This window comes from Panthera leo, chromosome D1 (assembly GCF_018350215.1).
Source record: "Panthera leo isolate Ple1 chromosome D1, P.leo_Ple1_pat1.1, whole genome shotgun sequence".
Lineage (NCBI taxonomy): Eukaryota > Metazoa > Chordata > Mammalia > Carnivora > Felidae > Panthera > Panthera leo.
Window position 1 is genome coordinate 114,676,296 of NC_056688.1, and position 18,455 is coordinate 114,694,750.

At 53.9% G+C, this 18,455-nt stretch overlaps 1 protein-coding gene across 2 annotated transcripts in view; it reads right to left on the reverse strand.

Annotated features, from left to right (window-relative positions):
* The window catches only part of AP2A2 (adaptor related protein complex 2 subunit alpha 2), an 85,384-nt gene extending 74,487 nt beyond the window's left edge, over window positions 1-10,897 (reverse strand). For both annotated transcript variants that reach the window (XM_042904158.1, XM_042904157.1), the window contains exon 1: window positions 10,691-10,897. In XM_042904158.1, the coding sequence (XP_042760092.1) occupies window positions 10,691-10,757 (67 nt within the window). In that variant the 5' untranslated portion in view covers window positions 10,758-10,897. The remainder of the gene's footprint in view (window positions 1-10,690) is intronic.
* Between the last annotated feature and the right edge of the window lie 7,558 nt (window positions 10,898-18,455).

An 18,455-nucleotide genomic window follows, 5' to 3' on the forward strand; every position in this document is an offset into this window, starting at 1 on the left:
TGAGAGAGAAAATATGCTGGACGAGATTAACAGAAGATCGGACACCACAGATTAGTGCACCTGAAGACGCAGCCCAGAAATGAGCCCAAGTGAAACAAAGAGAGAACAGCAGACCGAAAAACACGATCTGAGAGAGCATCACTGAGCTGTGGGGCAACCTCCAGTGGCCTGACTTGTGTGTAACAAAGTCCTCAAAGGCAGGACGGGGACAGAAAAAGTATTTGAAGAATAACGGCCAAATTTTTTCAAATTTGGTGAAAACTAGAAACCCACTGATCTCAGAAGCTCGAACCCCAAGCACAAGAAACATGAAGAAAATGACAAGGCACATAACAAATAAAACTGACTAAAACCAGGGAATATACATGAAAAGCAGCCAGAGGAAAAAGCCACACTGCACACAGGTGAACAGTGAGAAACATCGTAGCAGACGTACCTCTGGAAACAGGGCAAGCCTGAGACACAGCCGCACCTTTAACATCGGGGGACAGAATATTTAGCTTGTGGTCTCCGTCTGGTTCAACCCAGAATCACCTTCCACGGTTAATACAACAGCCACCCAAACTGTCTCCCACTTCAACCCTTGTCCCTGCTGCTCGCTCTCTGTACAGAAGCAAATGATCTTATTAAAAGCAAAAGTAATTTGGGTTAGATCGTGTGTGCTGAAAACTTCCAAGGATTCCTACAAGGCCTGACATGCTCCGCCCTCCGCTCCCGCAGCCCATGCTCCCCGAGGGCCTCCGCACCTCCACCTGCAGAACTCGCTTCCGCATCTCCTCCAAGCTTCCTTGGAATACACCTTCTCCAGGCTACCTGACCTGACCTGACCACAGGCTTTGAAGCTCAGAACCATCCACACTCTCTGTCCCTCTTCCCTACTGTATTTTTCTCCACGACAGAGCAACAAAAAGATGAATGGAGATAAATAGATACATGTTTTTCTCATTTATTTTGTCCGTCTAGTCTCACAAGAATTTAAGTTCTGAAAGTACAGGGATTTTGTCCATTTGGTTAACCACCGAATCCCTGGTACCTAGAGTAGAATAGTGCCTGGCACATAGCAGGCACTCAATAGATTTCTTGGGGCCGCCCGGTTGCCCTCAGTCAGTTAAGTGTCTAACTCCTGGCTTGGGGGCAGATCACGAACTCACAGTTTGTGGGATCGAGCCCCACATCAGCACACAGCCTGCTTGCGATTCTCTTTCTCCTTCTCTTTGCACCTCCCCAACTCATGCTCATTCTCCATCTCTCAAAATAATAAACTTAAAAAAAATAGATTTCTTGAATAAATGGTACAATTCTATCAGAAAACAGAATCCAGAAAAATAAATAAATTTTGAAATATACAACTTCAAAATACACTTCACTCTTGGGGCTGCACCAAAAGTATAGCAAAACAAGAACACTATACAAAGAAATACGTTTTCTTCGCTACTGAATATTATACAGATTTAAACTAGATCTACAGCAAATGCTACATTAGAGAATATACACCAGACATCAGCCCCCAGCAGAGGAGCATCTCCTGTCCCTCTGTGACCAGCATCCATGCGAGGGGCCCACATCTCCATCCTGTGGATGACAATCTCAAAAAGGCCAAGCCTCAGGAACTGAACAACTCGGTATGAACGGACCCTCAGACCACCACCTTCCCACCTCCCTCTTCCTCCACATTCTCAGCGCTTGGGAAAGCTGTATGTACTATGTTACCCAAGGACGGCTCAAATTGTGGCGAAAGAATAAGGCAACAAAGGGGCACCTGGGAGGCTCAGTCAGTTGAGTGTCCAACTTTGGCTCAGGTTATGATCTCGCGGTTCGTGAATTCAAGCCCCACATCGGGCTGTCTGCTGTCAGCCTGTCAGCACAGAGACCGTTTCGGGTCCCCTGTCCCCCTCTCTCTGCCCCGCCCCCACTTGCGTTCTCCCAAAAATAAATATTTTTAAGCTTAAAAAAAAGAAGGTGGCAACAAAGTTTAAAAAGGATAATTGAGCAGAAGCTACAAGCTAACTAAATGTAACTGAGTTTGTGAGGAGCGTGTCCTACGGAAGGAAGACCTACCGAAAACTACTTGTAGATGGAGGCACACCCCCAGCAGGATTCATTATGAACTCAACCACAGAAGGCTCTGACTCTCATCGGTGCGAGGTTCAAAATCAGGTTCTGAGTTGGTCGTGCTGTGCCTGACATAAAGGAAAAAAAGGCTATAGGGCGCCCGGGTGGCTCAGTCGGTTAAGCGTCCAACTTCGGCTCAGGTCATGATCTCGCAGTTCATGGGTTCGAGCCCCACATCAGGCTCTGTGCTGACAGCTCAGACCTGGAGCCTGCTTCGGATTCTGTGTCTCCTCCTCTCTCTCTGTCCCTCCCATGCTCATTCTCTGTCTCTGTCTCTGTCTCTCTCTCTCTCTCTCAAAAAAAAAAAAAAATTAATAAACATTGAAGAAAGAAAGAAAACAAGGAAGCATAACGGGAGCACCTGGATGGCTTGGTTGGTTGAGCATCCGATTCTTTTTTTTTAAATGTTTTTATTTATTTTTGAGACAGAGGGAGACAGAGCACGAGCAGGGGAGGGGCAGAGAGAGAGGGAGACACAGAATCCGAAGCAGGCTCCAGGCTCCGAGCTGTCAGCACAGAGCCCGACACGGGGCTCGAACCCGCAAACGGTGAGATCGTGACCTGAGCCGAAGTCAGACGCTCAACCGACCGAGCATCCGACTCTTGATCTTGGCTCAGGTCAGGATACCACAGTTTGTGAGACGGAACGTTACATCGGGCTCCACACTGACGGTGCGGAGCCTGCTTGGGATTCTTTCTCTCCCTCTCTCTCTCTGTCCCTCCTCCACTCTCACGTGTGCACACTCACATGTGCTCTTTCTTCTCCCAAAACAAATGAATAAATTTCTTTTAAAAAAGAAAAGGCCAAACACAAATCCCAGTGCAGCACTGACATCCTAAGGCTTAACTCCAAGGGCTTTAGGTACACTAAATAACTAATCCTCATCATGCTCTGAGTTGCCACCAGAAGGGATTTTAAAGGCAAGAAAAACACCTTACCACCCAAAACAAAAACCAGGCAACCCTACTTGGATGCTGGTCTCCACACTTTTAAGCAACGCTGTAAAACAGACACCAGGTCCTGGGGCAGGTGAGAAGGTAAATGGGAAACTTGTTGAGTACAAGGATACACAAAACCACCGCAGCGCTCACTGGGTTTAAACTGGGGGTGAAAACAAAGACTCCAGACTCTACTAGGCCACAATTTGCAAAGCTGAGGAATCAAAGGGTACAGTGTCAGGATCTGACCCAAACCGCTGGTCAGCAACGTCTTATCCTAAATGAACACATCCAGCATCACTCAACTCCCCGTTTCCTGAGGCAGCCGGGAGCTGAGGGAGCCGTGTGGGGCCAGAACCTAGCAAGGGAAGTGGGTCTCCGCCTCACGGCAAAGACCTTCCTGTCCTTGTGGGGCCCAGAGCAGCCGTGGGCACGTCACTGCCCTTCTGCTGCACCCCCACTAACACAGACAACAAACTCCAAGGGCCAGACCACAGGCCCCATCCCCACACCCTGTGTGCCTCTCGCCTTCCCACTGGTGGCTCTCAACTCCCGCCGAAGTCTTTCTGACTCCACTTCCCACACTTTCCCTATTGGGTGATGGTGGGCCCGAGTCCTAATCCTCTTTGGCAGTAACACTGAAGGAAAAAGAATGAAGGGTGGCAGGAAGTGATGTGGGAAGGCAGGCAGGGACAAGAGTGTCGCCACAAGTTTAAACTGCATCTTCTGGGCAACCGCAACATTTTGGGCAAGGCTCGGACTCGCCTCTCCTCTCTGGCACTGTGCATCTGTGCATCTGGCCGTCCCCGGCTCAATCGCCAGGGCGCTATTTTAAAACAGGCCACCTCCTCCTCCCTGCACGCTTCTGATCCCAGACATGGCGTGGCGTGCAGGGCCCTCTCTCCCACAGAGCGCCAGGGCTGGTCTTATCGCTCGGCCTCAGCCCCCAGCTCCCGGTGGCGACTCCCACTTGAACTACCCACCCTGAAGTTCTGGTAATCACATGGCACATGCAACTTTCCGTGATATTTCAACCATGGCAACGTCATCCCAAAGTCAGTTATCGTGAAAAAGGCCAAGAGGAGAATCAGTAAATACAGTCTTATCATCCCAACCTCAGACATTACACGGCCCGGTGAAAACTGCTCATTTCTATTTTCTCAAGTGTGCCACTCATTTTGTTAAGCTGAGGGCAGACTTACTTGATGTACCTCACAGTGCACTGGAAGCTGACGAAAACCATCAACTTTCTAACTCCCGCACTTGTGGTTTCCATATCAAACCTCTGTGCTGATCACAATGAAAGGGCAAGACAGGAGGGTGCCTGTCCTACGTATCTGTCTTACATTCATTTCACACACCGAGTCCAGGCAGGGAGTGGACTGACACACTTTAAGCAAAAAAAAAAAAAAAAAAAAAAAAAAAGAATGCTCGACAAGGCCAGAGGCAAACGTGAAACATTCCAAAGGCTGACGCAGACCTACCTTTCTTTGGTGTCTGAGCACCTGGTGCCCTCTGTCGCCTAGGACCTCTCCACCTTGCTTTCGGGCAAGGACTCATCTTGTCCACCTGACAACCTCTCGTTCTCTGCATACGACATTCAGGAGTCCGCAACGTAGGAGGTGCTCAATAAAGATGGACGCACTGGTGAGAACGCACCTCCCTATTTGTCTGCAGACTCTTTAGGGGGACAGGGACCACATGTCCTGTTTCTCCGAACCCCACAAATTTCACATAACAGATCAGATGCCACCCCTTGCCCCAAACCTGAGGCCCGATCTGTCCCAAGATCCAGAACCGGTAAGACTTCGGGAGGAAGCAGAGCACGTGGCCATGGTGTCCTGGAAGCACACGCTTGTGAACACTCACTCGCACAGGAGGGAGACCACACACAGCTTCCCGGCTCTGCAAGGCCAGGGTTGTGGCCAAAGGAGTTCACCGAAGACTTACAAAAAAAGACTTCTGGTTCTGGGAGTCTCATAAGTTTTGAAATTCGAGCTAAGGGAAGCCGGCCTCGCGCCCAAGAACCTGCAAAACAGACCCATAAAATTCTGAGGCACCCAGAGCCCCACCCACTCAGGAGCTCACACCAGGGAGTCACATTCTGTGTTAGTGTGAAACAGCGCTTCCTACATCGCACTGGAACCCTCCCCTCTGATCTGACTCTATTTTTTAAAAGACAAGGAAATGTTATTCAGCCCCACAAAGAGAGCCTTCCCAATAACTCCGCAACTACAAAATCCTGACACACACTGTTGCCGAAACAACAGAGTGAAAGTCATTTTAAGAGGAGAGAGAAGTAATGCTAAGGATCCGGCACGAGAAAACACTCATCACCAGGACATTTCAACGTGTCATAAGAGAAACAGAGAGAGTCCCCGACTTCAGAGGAGCCAGAAGGAAAACGAGGGGATGCACAGGTATTTCCTCGAAGCAATAACCACCAACCTTGGCAGAAAAATTCAACCTGGGTCAAAGACTTCCTCCCCTCGCCCAGCACGGGGGATCGTCCCTCCCTTTGCCCTCCGTCACACGCTCCCTAAATCAGTTTCTAAAGAGTATATATTATGCAGAAAAAAATTCGCAAGAAGAGCATTCTTTTTCAAAAGTCATCATTTTTTAAATGTCCAGTCAAGACTAAAATGAACCTTAAATTTTTTAAAGGACTTTAAAAGTTAAAAAGCAGACCGACAAATTCTGGTTCTGCTCCTTATTATTACTCAGGAAAATCAAGTACCACCTTTACGTTTCAATTCCTACACAGAGGCATAACCTGAACTTCACGTTTTACGTTCAGTTCTCCACATCCAATTTATGACTCATAACACACGGAATTTTACGAACTAAATGTTTTAAACTCTAGTCATGTTAAAATGTAATTCAAAGGGGTGCCCAATTTGAACGAAGTTAACGGAAATGGAGAGGACAGAGTTTCGTGACCAACACAATGAGCCGAGCACTGATACTGATTCTGCCAGTTTATCACTGCACCTGCAGCAAAACTGCATGCTTTCACCAAGAACACGGGAAACGCGTTTTTGCCAAATAGCTAATTACACGTCTCCACTTGTCCCCCTTCATTTGAGCGAGTGCCTGGAGGGAGTAAATAAAACGCCCGCAAGCACGATGGAAGTGTCTCGTGTCTTGCTTCACCTGCACGGCCCCCCGCCCCCGCCACCTCCCACTTGGAGGAATAAATGACAATTTCCTGCCCACTGGCAACGTGACTGGTCTCACAAGAGTAAAGACCCATCGCTCTCTTTCATTGCAGTCTTGGTTGTTTTAGTTTTGTTTTGTTTTGTTGAGACAGAGAAAGCACGAGCTGGAGAGGGGCAGAGAGAGAGGAAGACAGGAACCAAAGCGGGCTCCCCACTGACAGCAGAGAGCCCGGTGTGGGACTCGCACCCACGAGCCATGAGGTCATGATCTGAGCCAAAGTCGGACGCTTAGCCGACTGAGCCACCCAGGCGCTCCTCAGTCTTGGGTATTTTGCAGCCAATGAGGAGTCTGTCAACATTTTCAGCAGTGTTTCACGTTCTCAACACTGTTCTCGTGTTGACATGTCAATGGTAATGCATAAAAACATGCATTAACTGGGGCGCCTGGGTGGCTCAGTTGGTTCAGTGGCCAACTTTAGCTCAGGTCATGATCTCACCGTTCCTGGGTTCAAGGCTCACATCGGGCTCTGTGCTGGCAGCTCAGAGCTTGGAGCCTGCTTCAGATTCTGTGTCTCCCTCTCTCTCTCTGCCCCTCCCCTGCTTGCTGTCTCTCTCTCTCTCTCTCTCTCTCTCTCAAAAAAAAAAAAAACATTAAACAATACTTTTTAAAAAAGACATGCATTAACTTAGACATGCCTGTCCAATGACACATCACACGTGTAAAAGTAAACAAAAGTTCCAAAATAACCAAATAACAAATAACTATTATTTTCCCAATTTCAGCAGGGCTTTTGTTTTCTTTAAACCCATCACTGGAATGCGTTATCAGTCAATGCAACAGCTCGGACAGACCTCAAGGGGATTGTACGGAGTGAGAAAAGCCAATCAACGGGTCACATACTACACAACTCCATTCACATGACGCCCTTGAGATGCTATGCAGACAGAACAGACTAGCAGTCGGGAGTGGGTACGCTGGCTAAAGGGGTAAGGCGAGGGGGCTTTGTGATGACGGAACAGCTCTGTGTCTTGATGAAGGTGGCAGTTACACGTAGCTACTTGTGACAAAAGCACAAAGACCTACACAGACACAGACACACACACCAGCGTAGGTAAAACTGATAAAATGTGACTCCGCCCTGTGGAATGTACCAATGTCAGTTTCCTGGTGTTGAAATTGTACTGTCATGTCAGAAATCCCCCTTGAAGAGGTGGGGTGAAGGGTGCCGGGACCTCCCTGTCCACTTCTTTGCAACTTCCTGCAAATTTATTTTTATTTCAAAATAAAGATTTATTTAAAGTTTGGGACTAAGTAAAAGGGTGAGAATTTTTCTTTTAATTTTTTCATGTTTTATTCATGTTTTGAGAGAGCGTGAGTGGGCGAGGGGCAGACAGGCTCTGAGCCGTCAGCACAGAGCCCCATGTGGGGCTCAAAACTCAGGAGCCACAAGATCATGACGTGAGCCGAAGTCAGACGCTTAACTGACTGAGCCACGTAAGCGCCCCTCGAATTTTTCAATACCAACTTAAAAACAGAAAGAAACAACTCATAACTCCCACACCCTGAAGTCACACTAGCCAAATTCAGTGGCCCTGGGCTGAAGTTCATCAAAAAGAATCCAGTTAATTTTATGAGGCACTGAATTAGTTTGCCACCTGAGCCACAAAAGCTACAGGCTTGAGGCACACAGCACGACAAGAGCACCTTTTCAAACCCCGGAGGGTATTCACTGTGGCTGTGCTAAGCAACGTTCCCAGCCAGCCGCCTGAAGCCCGTAACTTACATAAGGTGCAGACAGATGCAGAGCTCGCTCCTGAACGTCTTAAAGGGGGGAATTTAAGACTCTAGCTCAGAAAGGCAAAGGGAGCTGCAATTTTAGAACTGAAACAGACCTCAGCGGTGCTCCTGCTCAAACCAACCCCTCTGTCAGCTGCGAAACCTAACTCAGCGGCCACTGGCTGTGGGTCATGGCACAGGGGAGAGGCGGGCTGAGTCCGGACCCTGGCTGCCAGCTCAGTGCCCTCTCTCCCCAGAGCCTGGCTACAGCCATCACAGCTCACAAGAGTCCAGTAAGCACATGAGATCAGAGGTGGGCGGGGAGAAGGGGAAGCAGGGACCCCTCTCCCTCCCCACAGGCGTAAGCCCAGACCAGTCCCGCCAGAGTCAGCCCTCGGTCAGTCTCCAGTCTCCAGGCACCAGCCCGCACGTGTTGCCCGTGTTTACGTTAGCTCCCTGCTGTTCCAGGCACATCTTGGCCCTCTGCCTGCAGGGCCCTTCAGAGAAAGTCGGGGCAAGAATCATCTTCTAGCAAAGTCCTCTCTGGCTCACCGTCTACTCGTTTCCTCGGCACGTGCCTCACGCCAGGCACTGTGCAAGCAGCGGAGGAGCGTGATGTGACAGACGCGGGCCCCGCCTTGCGGGGCCACGATCGCCGACACTGCTCTGAAGGAGCACGGCACCATGGCTGACGGAAGAAAGGGCAGGGGCACAGCGAGGCTGGGAAGGGGTTTCTGAGGAGGGGGCCGCATTAAACGGAGAGCTGGCCCCAAGGAGGACCAGGCACCCCTGCCCCTCATATAAGACTTCGGGGGGGAGAGGCTGTCTTACTCTTTGGTCCACACCGGCGGCCCTCCAGCAGAGAAAACTCCCCCACGGGGCAACGTCTGGACGTGGCCTTGGGCGTCACAACTGAGGCATCTGGTCGTAGAGAGGCCGGGGATGCTGCTGTCTGCCGCCAACAGACACTTCTGCACCACAGACGGTGGGCCCAGGTGTCAACAGCGCGGCGGAGGACAAAGTCCGGTCTCCAGTCAGTCAACGAGCACCGGCTGAGTCCTCAGTCCATGGCAGGCGCCTACTTGCAGCCGAGCGCAGACCCAGCAGCGTCACAGGTCTGGCAACGGGTTTCAGCCTCGAGGTCTTTCTTGCCCAATGCGTGTTTCTACCAAAATGGAAGGGCTGACATCACGCCCAACTGAAGGCTGCTAAGCCTTGGGCCAAGGGTCCCCTGCAGCAGTAGCGCACGTGCACTTGGCTTTACAAGACGCGCCCGGATTAAGAGTGCCACCGTCCTGAAGTCACAGCAAACAGCAAAGGAACAGACAAACGCTGCCTGCTTGCGAAGGCACCAATCCGAGAGTGCGATACCACCCCGACTTCCTGCAGAGCAGGCGGAGGGCCAGAAGATCCAGACTTCCACGGTCTGGGGACAACGGGGCCCCCGGTGCAAGGAGGTGAGGGGTTCAACACAACAGCATTTACCATCAAAATACACACTGAACCCAAGGCAATACAAATCAGTCAACGACCTGGTGGGTACCGAAAACAATAAAACACGCCAGCAGGAAACCGGTTTTGTGTTTACCTTTTTTAAGCGAATACAGGAGACGTCCTCTGAATGCCAAGAGCCCCTCTGCGGACCACAGCCAAATTCACTGCAGGACCCACGGGGCACCCAGCAGCCTCCCCGCCTGTTTCACCTTGCCGCCTGATTTTTTCCGCTCCGGGGAGGGCACGCGTGTCCCGGAACGAGACAGCAGCCAGAGCAGTTTCCCTGCAGCCAGCCCACCCCCTAGGGCCCCAGTGTCTGGATTCCCCCGGGGAATGAGTCATTTTAATCAGGGCGCAGTAAGCCGCCACAGCCCGCGCAGAGCCGCTTCCCAGGGTTCGCTCTTCCCACTCCCTGAGCGAAAGTCCACGCTGTTTTGGAAAACGCTGGGTTAAATGCTCCATTACTAGAAAGACGGAGCAGATTGCTCGACATGACATCATGCTTGGGGGGGGGGGGGGAGAGGGGGGTCTTCGCCGGAACCGGGCCGACGATACCACAGCCCCCTACGGGGTCGGAGAACACCACCCTGCACCCCGCACCCCTGCCCCCACTGCTCCCCGACCCGCGGCCCCCGCACTCCAGTCGGAGCCCCCGATCCCGCCTACCAGAGGCCTGCTGCGCCCTCCTCACCCGCCCTCTAGGTCCGCACCCGGGACCCTCGCACCCCCAGTCTGCGCCCCCTGCCCCCTGCCATCTGGGTCTGCACCCAGACCAACCCCGCTTGCGTCCCCAGACCCCCACCCCGCCCCGCGCCCCCTGCCCCCTGCCTTCTGGGTCGGCGCCCAGACTCCCGCCCCACCCCAGGGGGGCGCCCCCGGACCCCCGCCCTCCAGGTCCTCACCCGGGACCCCGCCCCGCGCCCCCTGCCCCTGCACCCAGACCCCTGGCCCGCACCCCCGCACCTCGAGCCTGCGCCCGCGGACTCCCACCCAGCGCTCCGGGCCTGCGACCCCGGACCTCCGCCCCGCCCCGCGCCCCCCCCCCCCCCCGCCCCATCGCTGCCTTCTGGGTCCGCACCCAGACTCCCGCCCTGCACTCCCGTCCCCCGGGTCCGCACGCGGACCCCGCCCCGCGCCCCGCCCCCGGACCCCCGCCCCGCACCCCGCACCCCCGCACCCCACAGGCCGGTCCCGCGCCGCGGCCACTCACAGTTGCGAATGTCGGAGATGAAGACCGCCAAGCCCCGCATCCCGTCCCCCTTCGACACGGCCGGCATCTTCGGGCCCCGAGGAGCGGCCTGGGCTGGCGCGCCCGGAGGACGAGCGGGGAGCGGGAAGCGGGTCGCCGCCGCCTCTGGAGCCGCCTCAGCCGGAGCCGCCTCAGGCTCCGAGCGCCGCTTTCAGGGCCGCCGCCGCCGCGCGCGCGCGCACGCACTCACGCTCGCAGCTGCGGGCACGCACACGCTCGCTCGCGCGGCGGCGGGCGGCGCGGGGACGAGCACGTCGAGCGCGGGCGCGTAAAGGCAGGAGCGGGGGCGCCCCCTGCAGGCAGGCCGACGCGCCGTGCCGCGACAGGATCATCTCCCCCACGGCTTTGACCTGGCCCAGGTTCTGGGGTACTTGCTGCCCACGTCGGGGGCTGGTCTGCGTCCAGAGCCCGAAGGGCCTGCTGCACATCACCCTACAGTCCTTTCTTAACAAAGAGGGCCACTGAGGCCTGCAGAGAAAGGACGGCCCACCCCCACCCTGAGACAACACCCGGTGACTGCAGGGCCCAGTCTAGACTTTGATCCCTCAGTGCCCAGCCGGGACCCTTTGCCGATCTGCCACCACCCACCTCTGCACCCCGAGGTGAAGGCAGAGGGCCGCCCCGTGGGTCAACCTCCCGCATTGCTACACCCAAGGAGTGTGTTTGGAGAGCAGGTGGCCCTGCTGAGCTGGCCTTCATGAAGCCACATGGCTTGAAAAGGAAGCTTCCTCCTTATGGGGCAGGTGGGGGGGGGGGGGGGCAGTATCTGGGCCCTAAACCTGATCCTGGCCCAGACCCACAAAAGAGACCTCTGCCCCACCCTGGCTCACTTCCTCAGTTCCCAGTGAGAGGTCAGGCCCAGCTGGACCCTGACCAGGAGGAGGAAGGGGCGGGGCCCCTCCCACAGACCAGACACCCCACCCATGCTCTGGGCCTCCAAGACCCCCTGGGGGAAACCGGAACCCTGGCGGCTGGAATCTTTGTAAGAGAGCTATTTCACCACCTTCCAAGACCTTCCAAAGAGCTGGGCCAGCAGAGGGCTTCCTGGAGGAGGGGCGATCCCCAGGGCCCACATCCCCATGCCACGAGATACCCCTCCCATGGCCAAGCCAGGGGACTCCGACAAGCAGACCCTGACCCGCCCCCAGCAGCCACTCACAGAACAGGGCAATGCCCAGACGCTGCGGGGACCCACGTGGGGAATGGACAGAGTGCCAGCTCAGGCCGAGGTGGTGGGCTTCTGTGAGGAGGGGCTTGGAGTAGGACAGACATCCTATCTCCTTTCAGTGCTGCTGCTGGGCTTCCCAGGCCTTCTGGGATTCCCAAAAGTATGCGTGTGTTTGGGGCGGGGGTCCCAGAGCATGGTGAGACACACAGGTGGCCATGAGAAAGACCCCACACTGCCTGCCTCTGGGCTCCTGCAAGCCCTCAGGTCATTTATTAGAATCAGGCCTGAGTCCACCTGGCCCTCCCTAACCAGGTTCTGCCCAGCGAGGGGCAGGCTGCCTTTACTTGTAAGAAGTGCTTGGAAACAGTTTCATTTCTTAAGTTCTGTCACTTGGACACCTGTCACGTTTTAGCTCCTTGTGGTCTCAACTCTGTTTCCAAGGGCAAGGGTGGAGCTGAGAGTCTCTTTCCAGCACCCCCGGCCACTGAGAGGCAAGGGCCCCCGCAGACACAAGCCCAACACTGGCATCGTGAAGGAGGAAACAAAGGCTGGGGAGCCCAGAGCCTGCAGCATGGCCACGGTGCCCAGGGGCATCCGGCACCATTCGCTGGCTGTCCTGGCTCAGGCCTCCTGTCAGGTTGACAAGAATTGCTTCCCACAGTCTCTGGAGTGGGTTGCAGACAATGACCCTTCCAGATAACTGGGGTCGGTGGCCTGGTCCAGATATGGCTAGAGGCCTGCACACCCATGTGGGTGCAGGGACAGAGGTGTGGCAACCCTTGGCACCTGGTCGCGCCAGGCACGCGGTCACCAGGAGTGACACGCTTGGGGAAGGCCGCGCTCTGGGAACCGAGCGTGTCCCCTGCCTTGGATGGCGTGCTGAGCTTGAGGGGTTCGAGAACTTGGTGGTGGGCGGTGTTTTGAATGAAACGGGCCACCTAGGGAAGGGGAGCAAGGAGCTCCAACTCCTGACAGGAGGCCACCCGTGTCCGTGGACCCTGTTTTTTGCAGCCATCAAACTGAGCCCAGGGCCACACAGCTGGATTCGGGTTATTGCAAAATAACCACAGAAGTTGACTCTACTGCCTCCCCAGATGTCTCATGGAAAAGCTGGAGCACTAGTGTGGCACGGGCAGGGTCCAGAGAACCAGGATGGGGTCACATAAAGTCACACCCCGGTGGGAAAGGCTTAGCCACCAAGAGAACACAAGAAGCTGAGTTTATGCCGGCAGAGCTCTTCGGAGTGTGTGCAGGATGAAACCTGAGCGGGCACACCTGTCCCACGGGGCACCCCCCCCATCTGGGGCAGCAGGGGCAGCTCGAGCAGCCGGCAGCCTGGAGGTGGACTCGGGTGGCCTATGCTAAACTAGGGTCGAGATGCCAGAAATTTCTGAATATAATGCAGAGAAGGGAACTCAGAGATTTCTTTTCCCCCACTTCTAGGAGCTGGAAGTCCCAGGTGGGCAGGGCTGGTTCCTGCTGAGGCTGTGGCTGAGGATCTGGCCCAGCCTTCTCTCCACTGGCAGATGGCTGTCTCCTCCCAGCGTCAGCTCATGCTGCCTCCCCTCTGTGATCATCTCCCTGCCCAAATTTCCCCTTTTCACAAGGACACCAGTCACACCGGATAGGGGATCTGCCCTACCCAGTATGAACTCAATTAATTACATCAGCAGTGACCCAAATAAGGCCACGGTCTTTTTTTTTTAATGTTGATTTATTTATTTTGAGAGAGTGGGGGAGGGGCAGAGAGAGAGAGAGAGAGAGAGAGAGAGAGAGAGAGTGTCTCCCAAGGAGGCTCCAGGCAGAGCTGGACGCGGGGCTCGATCTCAGTTTGTGAGCTGAAATCAAAAGTCCAACGCTGAACCGAGTGAGCCACCCAGGCACCCCAATAATGCCACATTCTGAGGGACTCCAACATGTGAACTTTTAGGGGACATGATCCTTCCCATAACAGAGCATGATGTGAGCACATAGGGGCAGGATTTTGAGTCAGTGTCCCCTTTTCCATCCTGATTACTTGGAACGTGGTTTTGCTGGCTGGAACTCTGTCTCAGATGGCGATGATCCCTACCCCCCCCCCCCCCCCCCCCCCCACCCTCCACTGCACCAGCCCTCAAACCTCCTGTGTTCACAACCCTGCCACCATGACTGGGGGCTCTGTTACTCCCCAGCTGGATCCTAATTAACACCTATTCCCATGCCTGAGAGTTCTGTGTCATTGAAGTCCCCAGGGCTGTACGGGCATGTCATGCTGCACCCCCCCCCCATCCCCATCTTGTCCGGCCGCTTGTCTTTAAGACCACCTCACATCCACCCCCCGGGGGAGCTCACAGGGGCTCAATGAACGTTGTCAATCATCAGTAAATGGCCACAGGAGCAATGCAGCTGGTGACAGCAGCCAGGGGAGGGGCGAAGGAGGCAGCCAGGAAAATGCAGCTGTCCCCACAGGATGCTGCCAGAGCAGGCACTCCGTTCACTCCCAGAGTAGGGATCTATACCCTCCAGTTTCCCTAAGTGACCTGTCGAAAACTACACCCTTTGACTTTAAAGGCCAGACCAACCATGCCAACAGCCAGCCGGCTGTCCAGCACTGCATGGCGTTGGGTGTTTTGTGGCAAGGCATCCATCCCAGGCCAGTGTCCACCCAGCCGTGAGAGCTGACGGAATATATGTCACTTTCAAGACCGGCCTAGGAAAAATAGCATTAGGAAAGAAAACATGCCTACAGACACCGGTTCGGGCCTTTCCACACCACCGCGTTGCCTCAGTGCCCTGGGGCAGCCGTGACAAATGACCCCAAACAAGAGAAACTGATCCTCTTGCAGTCCTAGAGGCCAGAATTCCAAGATCAAGGTGTCAGCAGAGGGTTCCCCTGGAGCCTCCGAGGGAGACTGTCTTTACCTTTCTTCCAGTCGCTGAAGGCCGCCGGCACCCTTGGCCTGAGGGTGTGTAACCCCAATCTCTGCCTGTGTCATCTAGGAGGGGTCTCCTCCCCTGTATCTGTGTGTCTCAAATCTCCCTCTTTTCTCTTACGAAGATCCCTGTCACTGGATTTGGGGCTCGCCCTAAATCCAAGATGATCTCATCCTGAGATCCTTAATCACATCTGCAGAGACCCTATTTCCAAATAAGGTCACCTTCCCAGGCGCTGGGGTTTGGGACAGGGGTCACCTTCTGGGGTCCACCATTTGCCCTGGCACAACACTAAGAAATCCTGCCCCGTTGGCCTCATCACACACAAACTGCCCCTCCCTTTGGCATCGGGGTATTTTAAGGTTGGTCGTGGGACGATGAGAAGCATAAAACCTGGCAGTGATGCCACAAAGCGCACAGCCTTCTGCAGGGCCACCCACCCATCACAGGCACCTGCCTTAGGACCTGACACCCGCCTGACCTCTGAATGGATACCAATACACCAGACAGCACATGACACCCAGGTCACAGCCATCACCCTGGCCAAAGCCAGGGTGGCAGGGTCTCGCATGTGAGACACGGACAAAAAACCTGCTGTGCTGGCTCTGGAGCTAAATCTGAAAGCTTCCACTGCACGTGAGTGTGCCCCACTCCTTCCTTCTTGCTCTGGACTTTGCTTATCCCAGCACCCAGGGAGGATGTCCCCGTCCATGAGCAGAGGGAGGGCTCGGCAGCAGGATATCCTGATGTGTGTCCCTCTTCCTGGGCTTCCGGCCTCAAAACTGGAATGTTTTGAGGTTCAGGAGTGATAGTGCACGGACTGATAGTGGCCTGGGCCCTGCCCTCAGGGCAACCCCTGGCTTAGGCCTTCCCCGTTAAAACAGGACAAGTCACGGGTTGCCACTGCTGGGAAGAGCCTTGCCTTGTGCTGACTCAGCAGATGAGGAGAGGCCCCGGGCTACTTGTGAGATGAGGGCACCCCACCCTCACCCCACCCCAGGAACACACAAGCCTAGCCCCCAGCAGCCCAACAGCTGCCAGGCACATCCAACAGCCAGGTGCAAGTGCTCTTGGGATGTATAACGAGCTCCCCGTAGTTACTTAGGGTTACTTTTTTTCTTTTTTTTCTTTTTTTAAGTAATCTCTATGCCCAACCTGGGGCTTGAACTCATGACCCTGAGATAGAGTCACATGCTCTGCCGACTGAGCCAGCCAAGCGCCTCACTTAGGGACACTTTTGAAGCCGTCCCAGAGAGGCAGCCTCAGGTTAGGGACCCCCAGCTTGCCAAGTGCATCTGGGTGGGGAGCTCTGGCTCTGAGGGCATCCCCAGAGCTTGGGGGTGAGGGGGTTCAGTGGGCAGCAGGAAGGCCTGTCTCTGCAGACCCCATTGCTGCATGTCGGCATGTGTCTGCCCTCCTCTGTCCCCCAGTGCAAACAAGTAGGGGACAAGGAGGAGGACAGTGTGACGGTGGGCCAGACCTGGGCTTGAAACTCAGAGCTAGAACCTCTGCCTGGGTACCCCACACCCAGCCCTGGTGGTGTGGGCTGCCTCACAGGCAAGATGGCCAGAAATTGGGGCTGAGGTCTGGGTTTAGGGACCGGGCAAGGGGGTTATATGCTCAGATTTACATCAAGTTAAAATAATTAGGATTTGACTTATTGAAGCTATAAATTCAAAACTTTAGTTTTTGGGGTTTTTTTAATTTATTTTTTTAGTACACATCCAAGTTAGGTATCATCTAGTGCAACAGTGATTTCAGGAGTAGATTCCTTAGTGCCCTTGACCCATTTAGCCCATCCCCGCTCCCAGCACCCCTCCAGTAACCCTCAGTTTGTTCTCCACGTTTAAGAGTCTCTTATGTTTTGTCCCCCTCCCTTTGTTTCCCTTCCCTTATGTTCATCTGTTCTGTGTCTTCAAGTCCTCATATGAGTGAAGTCATATGATACTTGTCCTTCTCTGACTAATTTCGCTTAGCATAATACCCTCCAGTTCCATCCACATAGTTGCAAATGACAAGATTTCATTCTTTTTGCTTGCCGAGTAATACTCCATTGTATATATATACCACATCTTCTTTATCCATTCATCAGTTGATGGACATTTGGGCTCTTTCCATACTTTGGCTATTGTTGATCAAAACTTAAGTTTTTAACCTGCTAAGTTCAATTTCACAAACCCTGTCATTTCCTTTATAAGCCTAGAAGATTTATAGTCATTTTTCAGGGGTCTGCCAAAATGTTTGGTCTCCTCTACAAACCCAGTGAATTAAGCATTTCTAATATTAAATGTATTATTATTATTTTTAATGTGTATTTATTTTGAGAGAGAGAGCAGGGGAGGGGCAAGAGAGAGAGGGAGACACAATCTGAAGCAGGCTCCAGGCTCTGAGCTGTCAGCACAGAGCCCGATGAGGGGCTGGAACCCACGAACCGTGAGATCATTATCTGAGCATAAGTCGGATGTTTAACCGACTAAGCCACCCAGGCGCCCCACATTTCTAACATTTTAAACTGAATTTATACATTCAGTATCTTTTAATTCCTTTTAAAGTGCTGTAGCTTGTCTGAATTGACAACACAATCTTGGGTGTGCCAAGAACTCATACACCCAATAGATTAAAATTTTGAACGTGGTGAACCCCAAGTTGTCTCAATGGTTCAGAAACTTGAAATACCAACTATGTTGAGATTTAACTTACCATGTAAGAATGAACACTTTAGTTCCGATTCTCTTAAAACGTTCTATGTGTCATTCTAAATCTTACTGTGGCTGAAAGATGTGTACCCACTTAAAGAAGTCAGTTTCCAACCCAGGTTCTAGGGCCCCCAGAACCCTGCCCAGTGGGGGCTCTGCCGAAAGGGCTGGCGCTGTCCCTCCTTCCTGCTTGCTCTTGGGTGTAGGGCACTGCTGGCTGAGAGTGAGCCCTGAGCGAACTTTGTAGTACTTGGGCTCCGAAGACCTCTGAACTCTATAGGAGCTCAGGCAGCCACTGTGTGATGACTATAGGCCTTTCTCACTACACCCGTGACCCTGCTGGGGTCTCAGCATTCCTGGGACTGAACAACCACCCGTGCATCTCCAGCAGAGCTTACTGGGGTCCTCTGCACAGCTCTGCCTGACTTGGGGTCACTATGCCAAAGGTCAGGCCTCAGGGCTGAGCTGGGTGCCAGGAACAGAGCTGCCCAGCAGCAGTTGGCACATGCCTCAGCACACACAGCAGCCCCCAGGCCCTTCTGGGAAGACTGGAGTTGGGGCGGGGAGCGGTCAGCTGGCAGGAAATATGGGGAAGAGAAAGAAGGAAACATGACTAGGAAGAAAGAGAACAAAGTTCAGTTCAGGAAGAAACCTCCTAAGCAGCAGAAATGGGGAAACAAGCCAGGCAGTGCGTCCTGGGGCTGGTGCAGAGCCAGGGTGGGGACGGCTGTGTGGTTTTCTGCAGGAAACTGCTGGGAACAGCTAGGGATGGGGGGGGGGGGGGGGGGCGTCTGTCAGCTTGTATCAAGTGTAAAATGCCTTGTGATGAAAACTGCTGGCCACGTTGCGGCCCCAGGCTGAGACGGAGGGGTTCTGTTTGCCCCTGGGGCCGGGCGGGGGGTGGGGGGGTGGGGGGCTCCAGCTTGTGAGAACTGTAAGGTGGTGCCAC